The 16621-nt window shown below is 57.8% G+C and overlaps 1 protein-coding gene across 2 annotated transcripts in view; it reads left to right on the top strand.

Annotated features, from left to right (window-relative positions):
* The window catches only part of SRCIN1 (SRC kinase signaling inhibitor 1), a 79200-nt gene that overhangs the window by 33136 nt on the left and 29443 nt on the right, over window positions 1–16621 (top strand). Inside the window, exons 2-10 of one of the 2 annotated variants that reach the window (XM_011984704.1) lie at window positions 4454–4474; window positions 8269–8464; window positions 9047–9245; window positions 9676–9769; window positions 10268–11136; window positions 12169–12261; window positions 12497–12540; window positions 12820–13007; window positions 14172–14347. In XM_011984704.1, coding sequence (XP_011840094.1) covers window positions 4454–4474; window positions 8269–8464; window positions 9047–9245; window positions 9676–9769; window positions 10268–11136; window positions 12169–12261; window positions 12497–12540; window positions 12820–13007; window positions 14172–14347 — 1880 coding nt within the window. The remainder of the gene's footprint in view (window positions 1–4453; window positions 4475–8268; window positions 8465–9046; window positions 9246–9675; window positions 9770–10267; window positions 11137–12168; window positions 12262–12496; window positions 12541–12819; window positions 13008–14171; window positions 14348–16621) is intronic. The other variant, XM_011984703.1, reaches the window with a different exon arrangement.

Below are 16621 nucleotides of genomic sequence, written 5' to 3'. Positions count from 1 at the left end.
TCGGGTTGGGCGAGGGGCGGGGACACGGAGATGGGGGCCCGCTCCGCGACACCGAGAGCCATCCAGGGGTGGGGGACGCCCAGGCCATTGCAGGTTCCCGATCCCTGAGAAACGCCTCCTCCCCTCCCCCACTGCATTAGGTGCCTTCGGCGTGGGCCGGCCCCCACTCCAAAATCAGGCTGGCGCCCCCTCCCCCAACCTCGGAAAGTCATGACCTTCCCGGGGTGCGCCCTCGCCCCCAGAGTCCCACAGCACCCCCCGCACCCACCCACACACACTCTGCGTTGGGAAGGAGATGAGGGTGTCATCTGCACATCTGGAGGAGAGGGTCGTGCATATACATCGCGGTGGGGGCAGGCGCCCGAGGGGGGGCGAGTGGCTTAGCCCCAGCCGGGGGGACGAGTGTTTACACGGACTCGTGTTCATGGGAGTTGAGAGGTGGGTGTGTGCACCGGTGCAGCAGAGCCAGGGGATTAAGGAGCCGGTGCGGACCCGTGGGTTGCTCTCCCTCCTTGGAAGATGCGTGGTCGGGGCTTGAGGTCAAGAAGGGGTCATGCGCTCACTGAGCCTGCTGGGGATGCCTGCCTAGGGGAGGAAAGAGACCTCAGCTGGCTGGGCCAAGCCTCCCCAGGGGCCCTAGCCCCTCCACTCCCAGGGCATGAGGGCTGAGGAGGGAAAGACCGGCAGCAGGGGAAGTAGGAACCCGGCTACCAGTGGCTAGGATGGAGGAGAGAGGAAGGGAGTTAACTCCTTAGCTCCCAGAGGGAAGAAGCTGTTTCTTCTCACCAGGAGTTTGAGGACTCCCTGGCCTGACTTCCTGGGGCCTTGAGAGACGCTCCCCTCCCCCGTTTCTCAAAGCCTGGTCCCTAGGGTCCTATGCTTCCATCTTACCCTCTTAGATCACCTCTCATTTTGCCCCAGCTCCTTTTAAGATTCCTCTACACAAGTGGTTGCCCCTGCTGGGGTCTCTCCTACTCACTCCTTTATTTATTTCCCCCTTTCACTGTCTTTTGGGAAGGTGAGACCCCCTCCCTGACTGTGGCAGAGGTGGGCAGCTTTGGCACTGGAAGATTTGGCTTGGAGTGGACAGCCAGACCTCTCCTGACCCTCCTTGCCCTCTGCCCTCCTAACTGGGGGGTTTCTGGTGTTGGGAAATTCCCAGGGAAAAGGCCCAGAAGGCTGAGCAGTGCTGGGTGCCAGGAGATGGAGGGAGTGGTGCCAGACCTGAGCATTCAGAGATCCCACCCTCCACTCATGGCTCGGTCCTATTTTATTGACATTCATTCATCGTTACATACTTGTTGAGCGCCTGCTATCCACCAGGTACTACTGGGCACAGCAGGAGGAACAGATAACCTGGAAAGGGGTGAGGAGGTAAAGGGTGCTGGAAGTTGGAAGGAGAGTGACTAGGAATGTCCCACCTTAGAGAACAGGGCAGGAGCCGTTTGCTCTCAGTCACCCTAGTCTGTCCCATGGGTTAAAATCCTGGAAAGAGACAGAGAAGGGGATGGGCGATATCCCCGGAGGCCTCCCCCACCTCAGTTTATCTCACCAGAGACACTGAGTTGCCAAGAGACTGTGGGGTGGGGCCACCCGTGGTTCGTTCCTGGTGGGGCCAACATGAAAGAGGATCATTCTTCCCACTTTCCAGAGGGAGGACAGATGATGGAGGGGCAGGATTCACTCACGTACTCTACAGATCAGAGTCTGAAGCTCCATATTTTGATCTCAACATCTTTCATGCATCCAAGTGACCAGCACAACCGCAGCCCCTCTTCCATCTTTATCCTTTGAGGGACTTGACTGGTCTTTCCTATGGCACTGATGCCACTCAGTCCTCTCCCTTGGCTGCTGCTAGTGATATGTCCCTTCCAGGTGACTGCCCCATGGATGTGCACAGCCTTGGGACCCTGGGGCAGGCCCACGTGGAGGCCATAGCCAGTGTGGCTGTGGCTAGGCCCTGTCCTTATCTCTCTCCCAGGACAACGAGGTGGGCCCCAGTCATCCGAACAAGGTACCCTGAGTCTGATGTGTTGACACTGGTGGCAGGGTGGGAGACAGGACATCTTCTATCTCTTTTGCATCAGAGGTCACCTCCCTGACTCATGATATCTGGAACATGATAGGCATGGGACAGTGGCACCCTGATCAGGGGCTTTCTCTTTGTACATGGGTGGCTCTGAGGCCATGTGTGTGTGCATGTGTGTGTGTGCGTGGTGTGTGCATTGCTTTGTGTGTGTTTCGATAGCCGGAGTGCGTGTCTCACTGTGGGTGGGCACCGTGTCTCTGTTTCTGTGGCTGCAGTGTTTTGAGGGTGAGTGTGAGTGCTATCAGCACCTCTTGTCCTCTGTGACTGGCTGTGGTGCTTGTGAGAGTGTGTAAGCGAGGCAGGGGCCTGGAGGGAGGGGAACACGTTTGTGTATGAGTGGGGGCGATCTATGTGTGAATGTCTCTGTCTCTGAGTTTCTGTTTGTTTCCAGGGCTGTTTCTGACTGGGGAGCCCCTCTCTCAGTAGGGGTGTGTGTGTGTGTGTCGCTCTGGGTGTCTGTGGAGATGTCCTTATCAGAAGATGTGTCTGAGAGTCTGGGCTCAGCTGTGAGTGAGCCTGCATGTTTCGGGGAGCTATGGGTGGCCCATGTGTGTGCCACCCGTGCCTGGTGTCATAGTAGTGGTGGGTGAGGGACTCGAGGCCTTCTCTGCAGAGCAGTCCATCACCGCTGGGTCTACAGATGTGACTGTCCTCAAAACCTTCCGGTGCCCTCTGCCTGCCCCCACGTGTCCACTCCCTTTGCTACCCCTCCCCTTCCCCAGGCCACAGTCAGCTGCTGCTGGAGCCTGTTACTTGGCCCCTGGTCTCCCCTACCCTCAGTACCTGTGGGCATCCCCTAGCACCACTGGGGGTGGCCTCAGTCCAGGGATGATTCCAGGCATTGGCTGGGACACAGACTACAGACTTTGTTGTCCCCTTCTCCTGCCTGGTATGTGACTGTTTGTTTGTTTGTTGTTGTTTGTTTGTTTTCCAGAGCGAATGTTGGGGGAAGGATGGGGATGATGGCTTAGGAGGGGGTCCTGGCAAATAACCCTCTTGGTCCCAGCCCCAGCCCAGTGTCACCCCTACCCCAAAAGTCTGCCTTAGGTAAAGCCTCCAGCCAGAGTGTCCCTCGACTCAGCCCCTTCCAACTCCTCCCTGCCAGGAAAGCATTCAGGTGGCCCAGGACACCCTGGCATGGTGTTTCTTCCCCCAGGGGCGCCCTGAATGTCCCTCTCCTCTGCCAGTGGCTCTAAGGCCTGGGGATGTTGTCTGCTCGTGCCAGGCACCCCCGGGCCAGGCCATCTGCTGCCTCCATCTCCCTGCTGAGGCTGGCACCGGTCAGCAGGGTGCCTCGGCTTTGCCAAGAACCAACCCAGCCCCAGGGCTGCTCCTTCCTTGTACTAAGCCATCTGGAAGGGCCTTCTGGTCTCTAGGGAAGGTAGGGCAACCCTCGGTTACTGCAAATGAGGGGGACTCTCCAGCTTCCCATTCTAGGGATGCTAAGAGGGATGCGAGGAGCACTCCTCAATCCCAGCCAGCCACCGTCCCCAGTCTCCCCAACTCCCTTCACTGCCTCCAGCTCCCCAGCCATTGATTGCCCAGTGAGTGAGGTTCTTGGCATCTGGCTGCTCTGCTCTGTAAACTAGATCCATTATGCTGTATAGGCCTCTCTCTCTTGGCCTTGGCCCCTAGCCCCCCTCCTCCGACCCCTGCCCCATTCACCCTGATCCACCCGATCCACTCCTGCCCCAGGGTCTAGTTCTGATTCCACTCTGCTCCATTCAAACACTTTCTGCTTGTCCACCGAGAAGTCTAAATACTTTCTCTCAGCAGTTATGGCCACTCATCATCTGGCCTCAGCCTCCCACTCCCCACCCTTTGCAGCCTAATCTGCTACTTTCCCAGCTGCACCCCAGCCAACGTGGACTAGCGACTTCCCTCAACTCCGTCTCCACTTGTTTGCCCCTGGGCACTTGCCCACGCCATACCCCCTGCCCAGCAGGCCTCTCCTCCCAGTCTCCAGCTGCTGGTTTTTCCAGACCCATCTCAAATGCCACCTCTTCCAAGCACTGTTCCCTGGCCTGCCATTTCTCTGACCCCACAGCTCAGCTTTGTCACTGCCTCTCTTGTGACTGCCTCATGGGTTTGCTCTATCACCATCCTGTGTGCCTTTTCCCACCGGTAACTCTGGGAGGAGTCGCTGTAGCGCCTGCTTGGGGCCATGCTGGGTATACCATGGTGTTCCAGGTCTCAGTAGAGAATGGATGTATCAAGCATGACTTCCTTCCTGCTCCTGGGAGGGTGGCGGGCCCTTGTCCTAGGGCTGAGTGCTGAGTTCCAAGGGTCTCTAACCTGCCCCTGCCCCTCTTTTCCCCTCCTGGGCCCCCTCATAACCATCTCTTCTCTTATTTCCATCAGCAGCCAAACTACTGGAGTTTCAAGGTCAGTGTGTGATGCCTCTGCTCCCATGACAACTGCATGTGCTCTCCCTCCCCTGCCCCTGCCTCTCCCTTGCACAGGCTTTGCACTGGGGTGCGCGTCTGCACGGGCACCTTCTGGTATGGGTGGTGGGCCTTGAGGCTGCAGGCTGTGACTGCTGCTTTGGGAGAGTCTGGGTTCGCCTGTCAGGGGCTTCGGGATGGAGTGGGAGTTTGGGCCGCCCTTGCTGGGGGTCTGGGCTAGAAATTCTCAGTCCCCAGGCATCCCTAGCCCCTGAGGGGCATTTTGGAATGGCATACATTTTCCCTAGCCTGGAGAGACTGCTGGCTCTGAGTTAGGGACCTAGACCCTTGTTGTGGGCCCTCTTCTTTGAATTCATATCTCACCTCCCAGGGAGGCCCTGTAACTGTGATGGGTCCCTCTTCCTTTTCTTTCTCTCCACCATGGGGACTGGTCAGTGCTAGGCAGGAGACTCTTAGTCCTACACCCTCAAGCCTTTTGTCTAAGTGGAGGGCTAAGCTCAGGGATAGGTACCTTCCTGCCTCCTCCTGAGCTCTGGCCTTTCCAAGCTGATAGAGCTGTCTGCCCTTCCCAGGGTATCCTGCTGACCCTTGGGGGAGCAGCCTCAGGCACCTGCTTGCCTCCTGGAGTCTCTGGCCTCCCAAGTCCCAGGCATCATGACAGGGGGTGGGAGGCATCCCACCCAGACTCCCCAGGTGTCTTACTTGCATGCATTCTTCCTAGCACTGCAAGAAGTCCTTGAATCAGAGAATCATGGAGTCAAAGTCATGGTGTCAAGCATAGCCTCTTTGGAGGAGGCAGTTGAGGGTAGTGGTTAAGTGCATGGACCCCAGAGCCAGGCTGCTTAGTGGTGAATTCCATCCAGTGTGCTGCTAACTAGCTTGGTGACCTGGGGCACGTTACATATCCTGTCAGCCATGGTTTCTCCTCTGTAGAGTGGAACCACAATGTCTGCATCATAAAATTGTTGTAAAGACAGGAAAAAAAGGCCGGATGTGCTGGGTCATGCCTGTAATCTCAGCACTTTTGGAGGCCGAGGCATGTGGAACGCTTGAGCCCAGGAGTTCGACACCAGCCTGGGCAATGTAGTGAGAAGTTGTTGGCTGAGGAGAGAGGCTGAGGTGGGAGGATCACTTGAATATGGGAGATTGAGGCTGCAGTGAGCTATGTTCGCACCACTGCACTCCAGCCTGGGTGACAGAGCAAGGACGTATCTCAGGAAAAAAAAAAAAAAAAAAAAGAAAGAAAAGAAAGAAAGGAAAGAAAGAAAGGAAAGAAAAGAAAGAGAAAAAAAGAGGGAACGCATGTTCCTGGCAGTGCCTGGCTCCTGGTGAGGTAGCTCACCTCATTAGCTACTGAATCATGGACTCTGCCTTGATTCTCAAACCTAGAAATCAGAATCGCCTTAGGAACTTGTCAAAAATCTCGAACCTCAGGCTCCAATCCCCAGAGATTCTGGTTCAGTGAATATGGGGTCCTGGAAAGGGTATTTTAAAAAGCTCCCAAGTGACTCTTTCCTAGTCTATGGACAACCTCTGGGAATCTCAGATCCATGAGCACTCCCTGAAACACCCTGGTGATAGGCGCTCTCTACCTCCCATGGCAACCCCTGTCCTATCTTTGGAGAGCTCTGCTTGACTCACTGTTTTGTTCTTCTGCCATCTTCCTTATGGTGGGGAAGTCCTTCTGGATGTTTCACTTTCCTCTGCCCTATTGTCTCAGCCCAAGGATGGAGAGAAGTGGCAGCAGGTTTTCCCTCCTCTCGAGAGGGTTTTCTGTACAGGCTGTGAGAATGGAAAGGTGCCCATGGGGCTAGGAAGTGGTGGAGCATCTCTTCTCCCAGGGTTTCTGCCTTCTTGGCAGGCAGCAACCCCCAGGATCCCTGCCCTGCCTCCCTTCATTTGGACCCCTGTTCCACCTCCTTACTGGCACCTCACTGGTGTCCCCCCTGGCACCATGGCCACCCCCTATTCTTCATCATTGCTGGCTGCCTCATGCTGCCTGAATTCTGTAGCCCCTCATCCGCACCAGCCTGGCAACCACTGACCTTTTAGTTGCCAGGCAACCCCATGACCACCAGACCAGGCCTGGTTCCCCACACTGCTGCAGAGCTCCCCGCCCTTCAGCTGGGATGAAGGTGAGACAGAGGGGTGTGGGCTGGCACTGGTGGTCAGCCTAGAGCTGAGCCATAGCCTCTCGGTCACAAGCACAAGTGGCCCCTCCCTGCTGCCCCCGGCCCGTTTCTGTGCTGCCTTCCTCCTGCCAAGACCCGCGCCCGCCCAGTGGTCAAGGCATTGTGCTTGAGAGGGGAAGCTTCCTGATCCTCACATCTGATCTATTATGGTCCCCAAACCCTCAAGGCCACCTTGGGGACAGCTGGGCATACTGCCCATCAGAAGAAGATGCTCTCCCTTTAAGAGTGCTAATCCAATTGGAACATTAAATTGAGTTAATATGAAGATGGAGATTAATTAGGGGTAAATCAGGAATTGGGAAGAGAGGGAGCTGAAGAGGAGAATAAATCATTCCTTTTTAGAGATATTTTATTGTTGTCTTTTTTTAATTATAAAAGGAATCTATTCACACAGTTTTGTAAAGAAATCTATAAAGTCAAAAAAGGAAACTGTCAACCCTGAGATAACCAGTGTTAATGGTTTTGAGTGATTTGTTGTTAGAAATAGACAATTTGTTTTACAAAAAAATATAATTGGGCAACATTATTTCTTGACAGTATATGTATATGTAATACATATGTGTATATAATGCACATAACATGGAAAGATGTAGATCGGATTCATTATCTCACTCCTTGTACCAGTTTCTGTACAACCACCAGATTTCTTGCCCAGGGACTAGGGCAGAATGTCAGGGGCTGTGGTCCTGAGTGACATCCCCAGGTTTCAGCCAAAAGTAGGCTCTTAAAGTGTGGTTGAAATAATCCTGACTCCTCCTCCCCCACTGAGAGAGCCATCAAGCTATCCTGTGACATCCTTCCCTACCCCCTGCCAGATATCAGCCTCAGCTACAGCTTCAGAGAAGTGGCTGCTGTCTCTCAGAGGGTCCTGGGGGAGGTTGGCTGGCTGTGTGGCAGCATGTGCCTTGCAAGGAGGGGCTGAGGCCTGGCACATGTGTCATGTGTGCATGCGTGTCACATCAGACTTAACATGTGCATTGTGGGCACTGGGCAGGTCGTCTCAAATCCAGGTCCAGCTGGCTTTGAGAAGTTTGGGATAGTTTTCTCAGTCACCCTAAATCAAGGACATTCCCTCTGTCCAGCTCTGTCAGGGTCTGCATCCCCTCAAAACTGGGATCCTGGGGTCCCAGCTCTCTTTGCTTTCTCCCTGGGCCCTGCTTCCCACCCCACCCCCACCCTCTGAACTCCATGAAGAATAAATTATCTGCTCACAAACCCACCACTTAATTAATGTCTGGAACTAATGCCCCAATTTGCTCAACTATTCTGCTGCTCACCTCGGTAACAAATTTGTGTTGTTGTTGTTCTTCGGAAGCCTGAAATAGCAGCCGTGCCCATGGCTCCCACTCACATGGCCTCTTGTCTGTCTTCCCAGGGTGAGGGGTCCTTTGCCCACTCCTTACCTGCCAGGTGTCCCAGGGAGGCCAAGGCCGGGAGAGACTGGGGAACTCTCTTGTGGCCATGCCAGGAGTCTGTAATCTGTTTGGGTGTCACTGGGTGGCAGGACCTTCCCAGGCCTGGATATGGGCAGTGACAGGGGGTGCTCATCCTTGATTCCTCTCGCCCTGCCCGGCCCCTGCAGACCCGCAGCTCACGCCACACTCAGGGAGCCCAGCCTGGGCTGGCAGACCAGGCGGCAAAGCTGTCCTACGCCTCGGCCGAGTCGCTGGAGACCATGTCGGAGGCCGAGCTGCCCCTGGGTTTCAGCAGGATGAACCGCTTCCGACAGAGCCTGCCTCTCTCCCGCTCGGCCAGCCAGACCAAGCTGCGCTCCCCAGGTACTGCCCGCTCGGTCCACCCTCCCTCCCGGCACAGGCTCCTCCCTCTGCTCTTCACTCTCTGGAGCCCCCTCCTCCCCTGCAGCATGCCAGCTCGCCTCAAGCTCTGCTCTCTCTCCCTCAGCAACCCCAGCTCTCTCCATTTCTCTCTTGCCCTCAGCATCCCCACCCAACCCCTTTTCCTCCAAGCCTCCTCTCTCCCTCCTGCTTCCTTTTCTGTCCGTTTCTTTCGTCCCTCCCTTCTCTCCCATCTCCCTTCTCTAACTCTCTCCAACCTCTCTCTCCATCAGCTCACTTCCTCTCAGTTTCCGTCCCACCTGCTCCTACCCCTACTTCCATTTTCTTGTCCAAATTCCTCCAACTGCCTGGAGTCCAGTGAGTGCCTTGAGAGGCTGGAGACCCGGCCTGGCGTCCCCGCCGGCAGCATGAGAGGTGCCTGGGTGCACCTGCACTCGGGGGCGGCGTCTGGCCTCAGACCCTGCCGCTGCCGGGCTGGCGCAGCTCCCGAAAGCTCCCCGCGTTCTCCTGGAGGGCGGCGTGGAGACGGCGGCAGTGACAGCGAGAGCGGTGTCTCCTTCGCAGGGGTGCTGTTCCTGCAGTTCGGGGAGGAGACTCGGCGCGTGCACATCACGCACGAGGTCAGCAGCCTGGACACGCTGCACGCACTCATCGCGCATATGTTCCCGCAGAAGCTCACCATGGGCATGCTTAAGTCGCCCAATACCGCCATCCTCATCAAAGACGAGGCTCGCAACGTCTTCTACGAGCTGGAGGACGTCCGGTGGGCGTAGCCCCAGGGGGATGCGGGGGGCTTTCCCACACTCCTCCTCTGCCGGGTGCTGGACCCCGCCGGCCCTTCCCCAGCTCCTTCCTGACCCGATCTCAGCCTTTCCCCTCCCCTCCCAGAGCCCTACCGCCCCGCCCCCTTCCTGGGCCATCTCAGCCCCACCCCCTGTCTAAATCATCCACCCCCGCTGGTTCCCTTTGCTTTGAGCTAACCTGAAAATGGCGCCTGAGACCAGGACGAGGCCGGGGTGGAGGCTGCTGGGCGTGTGTGCTTGTGGCAGGCAGCCTGAGCGAAGGATTTAGGAAAGAGTTGGGGCTCCCGGTGCCTCTGGCCACCCCTCTTCTCTTGGCCTGGAGAAGCCACCCCTTCTCATTGTGCACGGCTGGGAGATGGGTGGTGACCCCCGTCCCCCCGCCTCTCCCAGGGACATCCAGGACCGCAGTATAATCAAGATCTATAGGAAGGAGCCCCTCTACGCTGCCTTCCCTGGCTCACACCTCACCAACGGGGACCTCCGGGTATGGCTGGGCATGCCCAGGGCATTGGGGAGGCTGGGCACATGGGGTCCAGGGGAGCAGGGTCTGGGAAGTTGTCATCGGGAACCAGGGCCAGTTTTGGAGAAGGGAGCATAGGGGCTGAAGGGTTAGGGAAGAGCCCCTCTCCCACCTGCTACTTTCCTCTCCATTCCGGGCCTGTCCACTTGGGATTTTGCTAATTTGCCTCCAGATATTCTAAGGCCTCTCTCAGGAGCTGGAGCCACCGCTTCCCCTTCTACATCCCACCCCTCACGGTAGCTGAGCTGAAGGTTACCCCTCTGGTGCCTCTTCATCAGCCACCTTTTCCGCCATGCTGGAAACCCTGATGGGAAAGGGGCCCTAGACGCAGCAGGATGGAGGGAGGGCTGAGACCTGAAGGGACTTCCTAAGCGTCAGGGAGGAGATGCTGGCTGCTCAAGCAAGGGGCAGGGGTGTCTTTGGTGACCAGCCCCGTGGGGTTCCGGGCTGTCTTCTGCGCAGAGAGAGATGGTGTACGCGTCGCGGGAGTCGTCGCCCACGCGGCGCCTCAACAATCTGTCGCCAGCGCCGCACCTGGCGTCCGGCTCGCCGCCGCCCGGGCTGCCGTCGGGGCTGCCATCCGGGCTGCAGTCCGGCTCGCCGTCGCGCTCGCGTCTCTCGTACGCCGGGGGGCGCCCGCCCTCGTACGCCGGCAGCCCGGTGCACCACGCGGCCGAAAGGCTGGGAGGCGCCCCGCCCGCCCAGGGCGTCAGCCCCAGCCCCAGCGCCATCCTGGAGCGGCGCGACGTGAAGCCGGACGAGGACCTGGCGGGCAAGGCGGGCGGCATGGTGCTGGTGAAGGGCGAGGGTCTCTATGCAGACCCCTACGGGTTACTGCACGAGGGCCGTCTGAGCCTGGCCGCGGCCGCCGGCGACCCGTTCGCCTACCCGGGAGCTGGCGGCCTCTACAAGCGCGGCTCGGTGCGCTCGCTAAGCACCTACTCGGCCGCCGCTCTGCAGTCGGATCTGGAGGACTCCCTGTACAAGGCTGCGGGCGGCGGCGGCGGCCCGCTGTACGGCGACGGCTACGGCTTCCGCCTGCCGCCCTCGTCACCGCAGAAGCTGGCCGACGTGGCAGGGCCCCCCGGAGGCCCCCCGCCGCCGCACAGCCCCTACTCGGGGCCGCCCAGCCGCGGCTCGCCAGTGCGCCAGTCCTTCCGCAAGGACTCGGGCTCCTCGTCCGTCTTCGCCGAGAGTCCTGGAGGGAAGACCCGCAGCGCGGGGAGCGCCTCGACAGCCGGAGCTCCCCCTTCGGAGCTCTTCCCTGGGCCTGGGGAGCGCTCGCTGGTGGGGTTCGGGCCGCCAGTGCCAGTCAAGGACACGGAGACCAGGTGAGGGACGTTAATCAGGCTTCAGGGACTGGGGGTGGGGGGTGCGCTGCGGAGAGGGTGCACGGCAGAGTCCGTGGCAGGTGTGTGTCCTGGACTGAGATCCCGGAGTCCTTTGGAGACCTTGAGTAGTCTTGAAGGGTCGCCAGAAAGCATCTTGGATATGGCAGGGAGGGCATTGGAAAGACCAGCTTGTCATTTTCCTCCCATCCGCAAGACTCAAGGGGGTAGTTGAGAGGTCCCCAGACGAGGACTCTGGAGACTTGTGTTTGCATCCATTTTCTAAGCTTCGGTTTCCCCAACTGTAAAATTGAGGGGCTGAACCACTTTTAGTGGCTTTCCAGCTTAAGAGTTTGCAGCAGTGAGAGCTGTCCAGCACCGGGACAGCTGAAGTCCACTGGGGAGGAGGTTGCTATTGAGAAATGGCGACGGGGAAAGGAGCACATTCGGGTACCTAGCCTCCAGGCTGAGGAGCCCCTGCCCATCGCTCAGTCCCCTCCTAAGGGTGCAGGGCTGGAGGAGGTAACCAGGGCAGTAGGTAACCTGCGCCCTCAGGCAGCGCTGCTGAGCAGTGAGAAGCCATTGGCCTTCACACAGCTCTTACGTGGCCTGTGTGCCAGGCACTGCACACGCTACTGTCAGTGCCAAGCTGGGCAAACCCAGTTCCTGTCCTGGTCTAGTGGGGAGACACTCAACATACCTTCACTTCCCTTGGGTGGTGTGGAAGGAGGGGTTCCTCCGGGCTCCTGGGGTCTGTGGAATGTTTTTGGGAGGGGGTCAGGAGAAAGGCAGAGCAGGCAGGGGAAAGCATTGCTAGGCATGGAGAGATCAGCGTGCAGCTTTTAGGAAGGGAGTGAAAGGTGAGATGGGAGGCTTTGGACCTGATCCTTAGGCTTGGGGCCCTTTGGGTTGTCTGTGTTTTGGTAGCCAGGGATGGGACGGTGTTTCTTCTGGTTACCAATTTAGGAATGGGGGGCTGGGCAGGAGAGACCCTATGCTCAGAGGCGAGGTTGCCCAGACCCCCTTCCTCCCCAGGGAGCGCATGGAGGCTATGGAGAAGCAGATTGCCAGCCTCACAGGCCTGGTGCAGAGCGCCTTACTTCGAGGCTCTGAGCCTGAGACCCCCAGGTGAGGCCCCTCTCCCAACACCACTGCCAGGGCCTGGGGGTGGAGCAGGAGGAAGGGGAAATGGGCATCAGCTCTGCCAGTGTCTCACTGGGTGACCCTGGGTGAATCCCTTCCCTTCTCTGGGACTCTATCCTGACATCAGAGAGCTGGAGGAGATGACATCTAAGGTCCCACCCAGCTCTGGAGGTCTGGGGCTGGCCTGGACCCCCTAATGGCTTTTTTCCCTGTGCCACAGTGAGAAGATTGAAGGCTCCAATGGAGCAGCTACCCCCTCAGCACGTGAGTGACCCTCCCCCTCCCCCATCCTTGTTCTCTCAGAGGCTGCTTCCTAATCTATAAAGTGGGGATTAAGCAATAGCTACATCACTAGCCTTAGCCCAAGAGGTCTTTGCCCTGGCACTTTGGTCCCCACCCTTAGGGCTGGCCACTTGGGGCAGGTAGTCAGAGCCACGGGGTTCTCTGGCTATGTGGTGGAGAGTAGGGAGGACGCTGTCCCAGCCCAGTCCTTCCCAGGCTCACAGTTTGTTCACTTTCTCCCATCCTCGTGGTCCTCTGCAGCCTGTGGGTCAGGCGGCCGGAGCAGCGGGGCCACCCCTGTGTCCGGCCCGCCCCCGCCCTCGGCCAGCAGCACCCCTGCAGGGCAGCCTACCGCCGTTAGTCGGCTACAGATGCAGCTTCACCTGCGAGGCCTGCAGAACAGCGCCAGTGACTTGCGCGGCCAGCTCCAGCAGTTGCGCAAGCTCCAGGTACCGCCCCGTCCCGGGCATCGCCCCACCAACGCCCACCTACTGGTCGAAGCCCCTTGCCACAAGTCCCGTCCCATCCCCTACTACCTCATCCTTTTCCCAGAGCTCCCACGCCCGAGTCCTTCGCCACTCACTGGTCTCTCTCCGAACCCTTTCTCCCCTTCCCCTTTCTTGAGCTTCTGCCCCCTCGCTGAACCTCCGCTTCCTCACCAAGGCCCTACCCCTCGCCCGTATCCCCCTCATTGAGCCCTCCTTCTCCTTCCCTGAGTCCCCATCGCCCTCCTGGAGCCCCAGTCACCCACTGAGCCCCTCCTTCGTCAGTATCCCTCGGGGCAGTTCCAGTTTCTTCCTGCCCTGCAACCCTTTCCCTAAGTCAGCGAGAGCCCTTCCCCCAAGTCCCCTCAGCTCCTCCCTCCTGAGCCCTGACAGTCTCCCCCGGCCCTGCCTGGCAGATGGTCCCACCTGTCAGGAGCTTGGCATCGCCGTGTCCGCTCCTCAAGCGGGCCCAAGGCCCGTCAGGTGAGGATAATGAGCAGAGACAGGCTGGGGAGGGGGCAGAGAATTGCCATCTGGGCAAAGGATAAGATCTCGCCCACCCCCGCCATTCAGGCTTGGAATTGGGTTAGATCAATGGTTAACTTAGTCTTCCTGTCCCAGCCGTGGAAAGTCTATCAAACGCCAGCGCTTGAGTCCTTCATTCCAGTCCCGTCCCCATTCCGGGATGATGGAAGCCACAACCATGCGGCCGCACTGTCGGCAGGGACCTACATAGGGCCACACCCTGTCGCGCAAATATTCCCAACCCCTTCTCCTGCCTCATATTCCCCAGAACTTAACCTTGCCCTCCTCCCCCTGCAATAACCACCCCGTCACTGCTGCTTGCGGCCACAGCCATGCAGCTGCTCCTTTGCATGGCCCATTTAAACGCTCCCCCCTCCACGATCCCCATCCGTTCTCCTCCTGCCTTCCCTAGAACTTAGCCCTCTGCCCCTGCCCTTCGCCATCCCACCCCTTCGCTGCTGCCTGAGGCGGAGCCAAGCAGCTACATCTTCTGCTGAGCCCTGCCCTGGATTGGGCAATCCTCTTCCCGCCTTCTCCCGTCCCTTCCCCTGCCGCGCGCCTCCGCTCCCCCCACCCGGGTCCATCCGTCCGTGCGTCCCGCAGCTACAGAACCAGGAGTCGGTGCGCGCGCTGCTGAAGCGCACGGAGGCAGAGCTGAGCATGCGCGTGTCGGAGGCGGCGCGGCGGCAGGAGGACCCGCTGCAGCGGCAGCGCACCCTGGTGGAGGAGGAGCGGCTGCGCTATCTCAACGACGAGGAACTTATTACCCAGCAGCTCAAGTGAGGCTGGGCCCGCGGGGGAGGGAGAGGTGGGGGTGCGGCCGGAGTACCTGCCACCTGGTTTCCCTGGGAGGCGCAGCTCCCTTCCCTCGAGTCACAGGTGGCGTTGGTCTGTTCTGAAGCCTGATTTCCTTCTCTGGCCTGATTTCTGTGTGACCCACAAACCTTTGATCGGCTGGCATTATTCCTGATTTCTTTTTTCTGGCTTGATGCCTGCTTTGCTATGGTCTTGCTTCATAATGATCCACACTCAGGCTTCCTGTGGCCTTCAGCTTCACTGTCATCTGGCCAGCTGCCTGATTTCCCTCTGCCCTCTGCCTACTTTCATTCTGGCCTTTGACCCGTGCAAAGTGACCCTCGGGTAGTGCGTTCAGGTGGAGCGTTCAGGTGCCGCCACTGCTCCAGCCTAGCGCTGACCAGCCACCATTGGATATCTGATTCCCTGATCTCTGAGTCCAGATATAGCCAAGGAAAACCCACCTTCCTTCCTAGTGCAGCTGGAACAGGGCTGAAGTGTTTTCAGAAGGAAGGAGGAATTGTGAACACTCCGCCTCCACATGCTTAGGCATGGAGGGGTTAACAGAAGACAGTCTTAGGATCCAAATTTAGCAAATGGCTGTCTGGCCAACCATTCCATTGTCTGGCACCTTTGAAGGGAGATGCTGCCTTTCAGTGTCCATTCAGGGAGTGAGCACCCCCAACCTGCTTTCCCTCGACAGTGATAGGGATCTGAGACAAGAGGCCCTGCTCCTTCCTGTGGACCCCCTCTTGGTGACACAAGGCACTAGGGGACCTGGAGTCCAGTGCCAGCCCTGAGGTGCTGAGTGATCAGGGCAGTTCCTGCCCCTCTCTGTGTCCCAGTGTCCTCATCTGTACCCAGCATTAAGCTTTTCACCTCTCTTTTCAACAAGGGGTTGAGTTGTACTGGCTGGGGACTCCAGGAGCCAGGAGAGGCTGCTCCTTGGAGCCCAGCTTCCTCACTAAGTCATAAATGAGCCTCTTGCTAGGGGCTCCTTGAGATGGGTCGCTGCTCCTCAGTCTGGGGCCCACATAGCCTAGTGGTACATGTGCATTTCAGCAAGACCCAAGGCAACAATTCCCATGACACCATGTAGCTGAAATAGGGTAAGGGGCCTCCCCAAGGGGACATAAGCCAGGAGCAGCCACCCCATCACTCTAGGTGTGATAACTTAGTGATGACTCCAGCCAGATCTCCAAGCAGATTGGCAGGTACCATCTCTCCTCACCCAGGGAATTCCATTTCTCCAGATTTTCTATCCTTTCCTTGTCCCTTTTCATTCAGCCCAGAGGAGGGGGGTTGGAATATTCAAAAGGAATTTTACTGAGACATTAAAGGAAAATTAAAAGAGATCTAAAAGCACAGAGCTAGAAGATACGAAAGGACAGATTTATGCCACTGTCATTATAAGTGTTTGGTCCTTGGCTCCCTGAGAACCTTGGTTCTCCAGGAACACAGACTCCACACCCCCTGCCCCATTATCAAACCCATTATTCAGGGAGCTTGGGACCTGCAGTACTGTTTCTGGCAGGATTCTCCATCCTCCTGAAAGAGGGCTCCTGCCTCTACTGGGTTGGGCAGATACTGGGCTCCAACTTGGCCATGAAGGCCCTCCCTGCCCAGCTCCCATAGCCTTCCCAGGCTTTAACCCTGCAGCCCCCCTACCCCACACTCTGGCCATAACCCCTGCACACTTACTCTTGCTCCAATTTGCTGTGCCCCTTCCTCTTTCCTGGCAACTTGCTGGAAGTTAAAACTGGTTCTGTTTCATTCAACTTGACTCACTCACCTGTTCATCTAGCCCAGCACTTAAGGTCTTTCTGGGCATTGCCTTTAGGTGCAGCCTCTGCTGACTGAGACCTTTTAGGTCCTGGAATCCACCTTTGCCTAACCCAGGGCGAGCTTTGTAGGTATGCCACCTGTGCAGTCATTCAGGGCCCCACGCTTGGAAGGGCCCCATGCTTGGTATAATGCTCTGCTGTTGCCGTCTTGAAATTCTTAATAATTTTTAAACTAGAGGTGACATTTTCATTTTGCATTGGGCCCCATAAATTATTTAGCTGGTTCCATTTTGACTCTTCCCTGTTGACCCCTCCAGTACTAAATCTGGGTTTGGAAAGCCTAGCCACTTTTTCATCCAGTGTCTAGACTAGCTGGCCTGGGACTCATTTGCAGAACTTGCCCAGGTTAGAGGCCACACAACTTTGGCAGATTGGATGATGAGAAAATCAAGTGGGGAGGCCTAGTCCCTCCTG

This window comes from Mandrillus leucophaeus, unplaced genomic scaffold, assembly GCF_000951045.1.
Source record: "Mandrillus leucophaeus isolate KB7577 unplaced genomic scaffold, Mleu.le_1.0 Scaffold272, whole genome shotgun sequence".
Classification (NCBI taxonomy): domain Eukaryota; kingdom Metazoa; phylum Chordata; class Mammalia; order Primates; family Cercopithecidae; genus Mandrillus; species Mandrillus leucophaeus.
The sequence above is the reverse complement of the archived record's forward strand: the minus strand, read 5'-3'. Positions and strand labels throughout refer to the sequence as shown.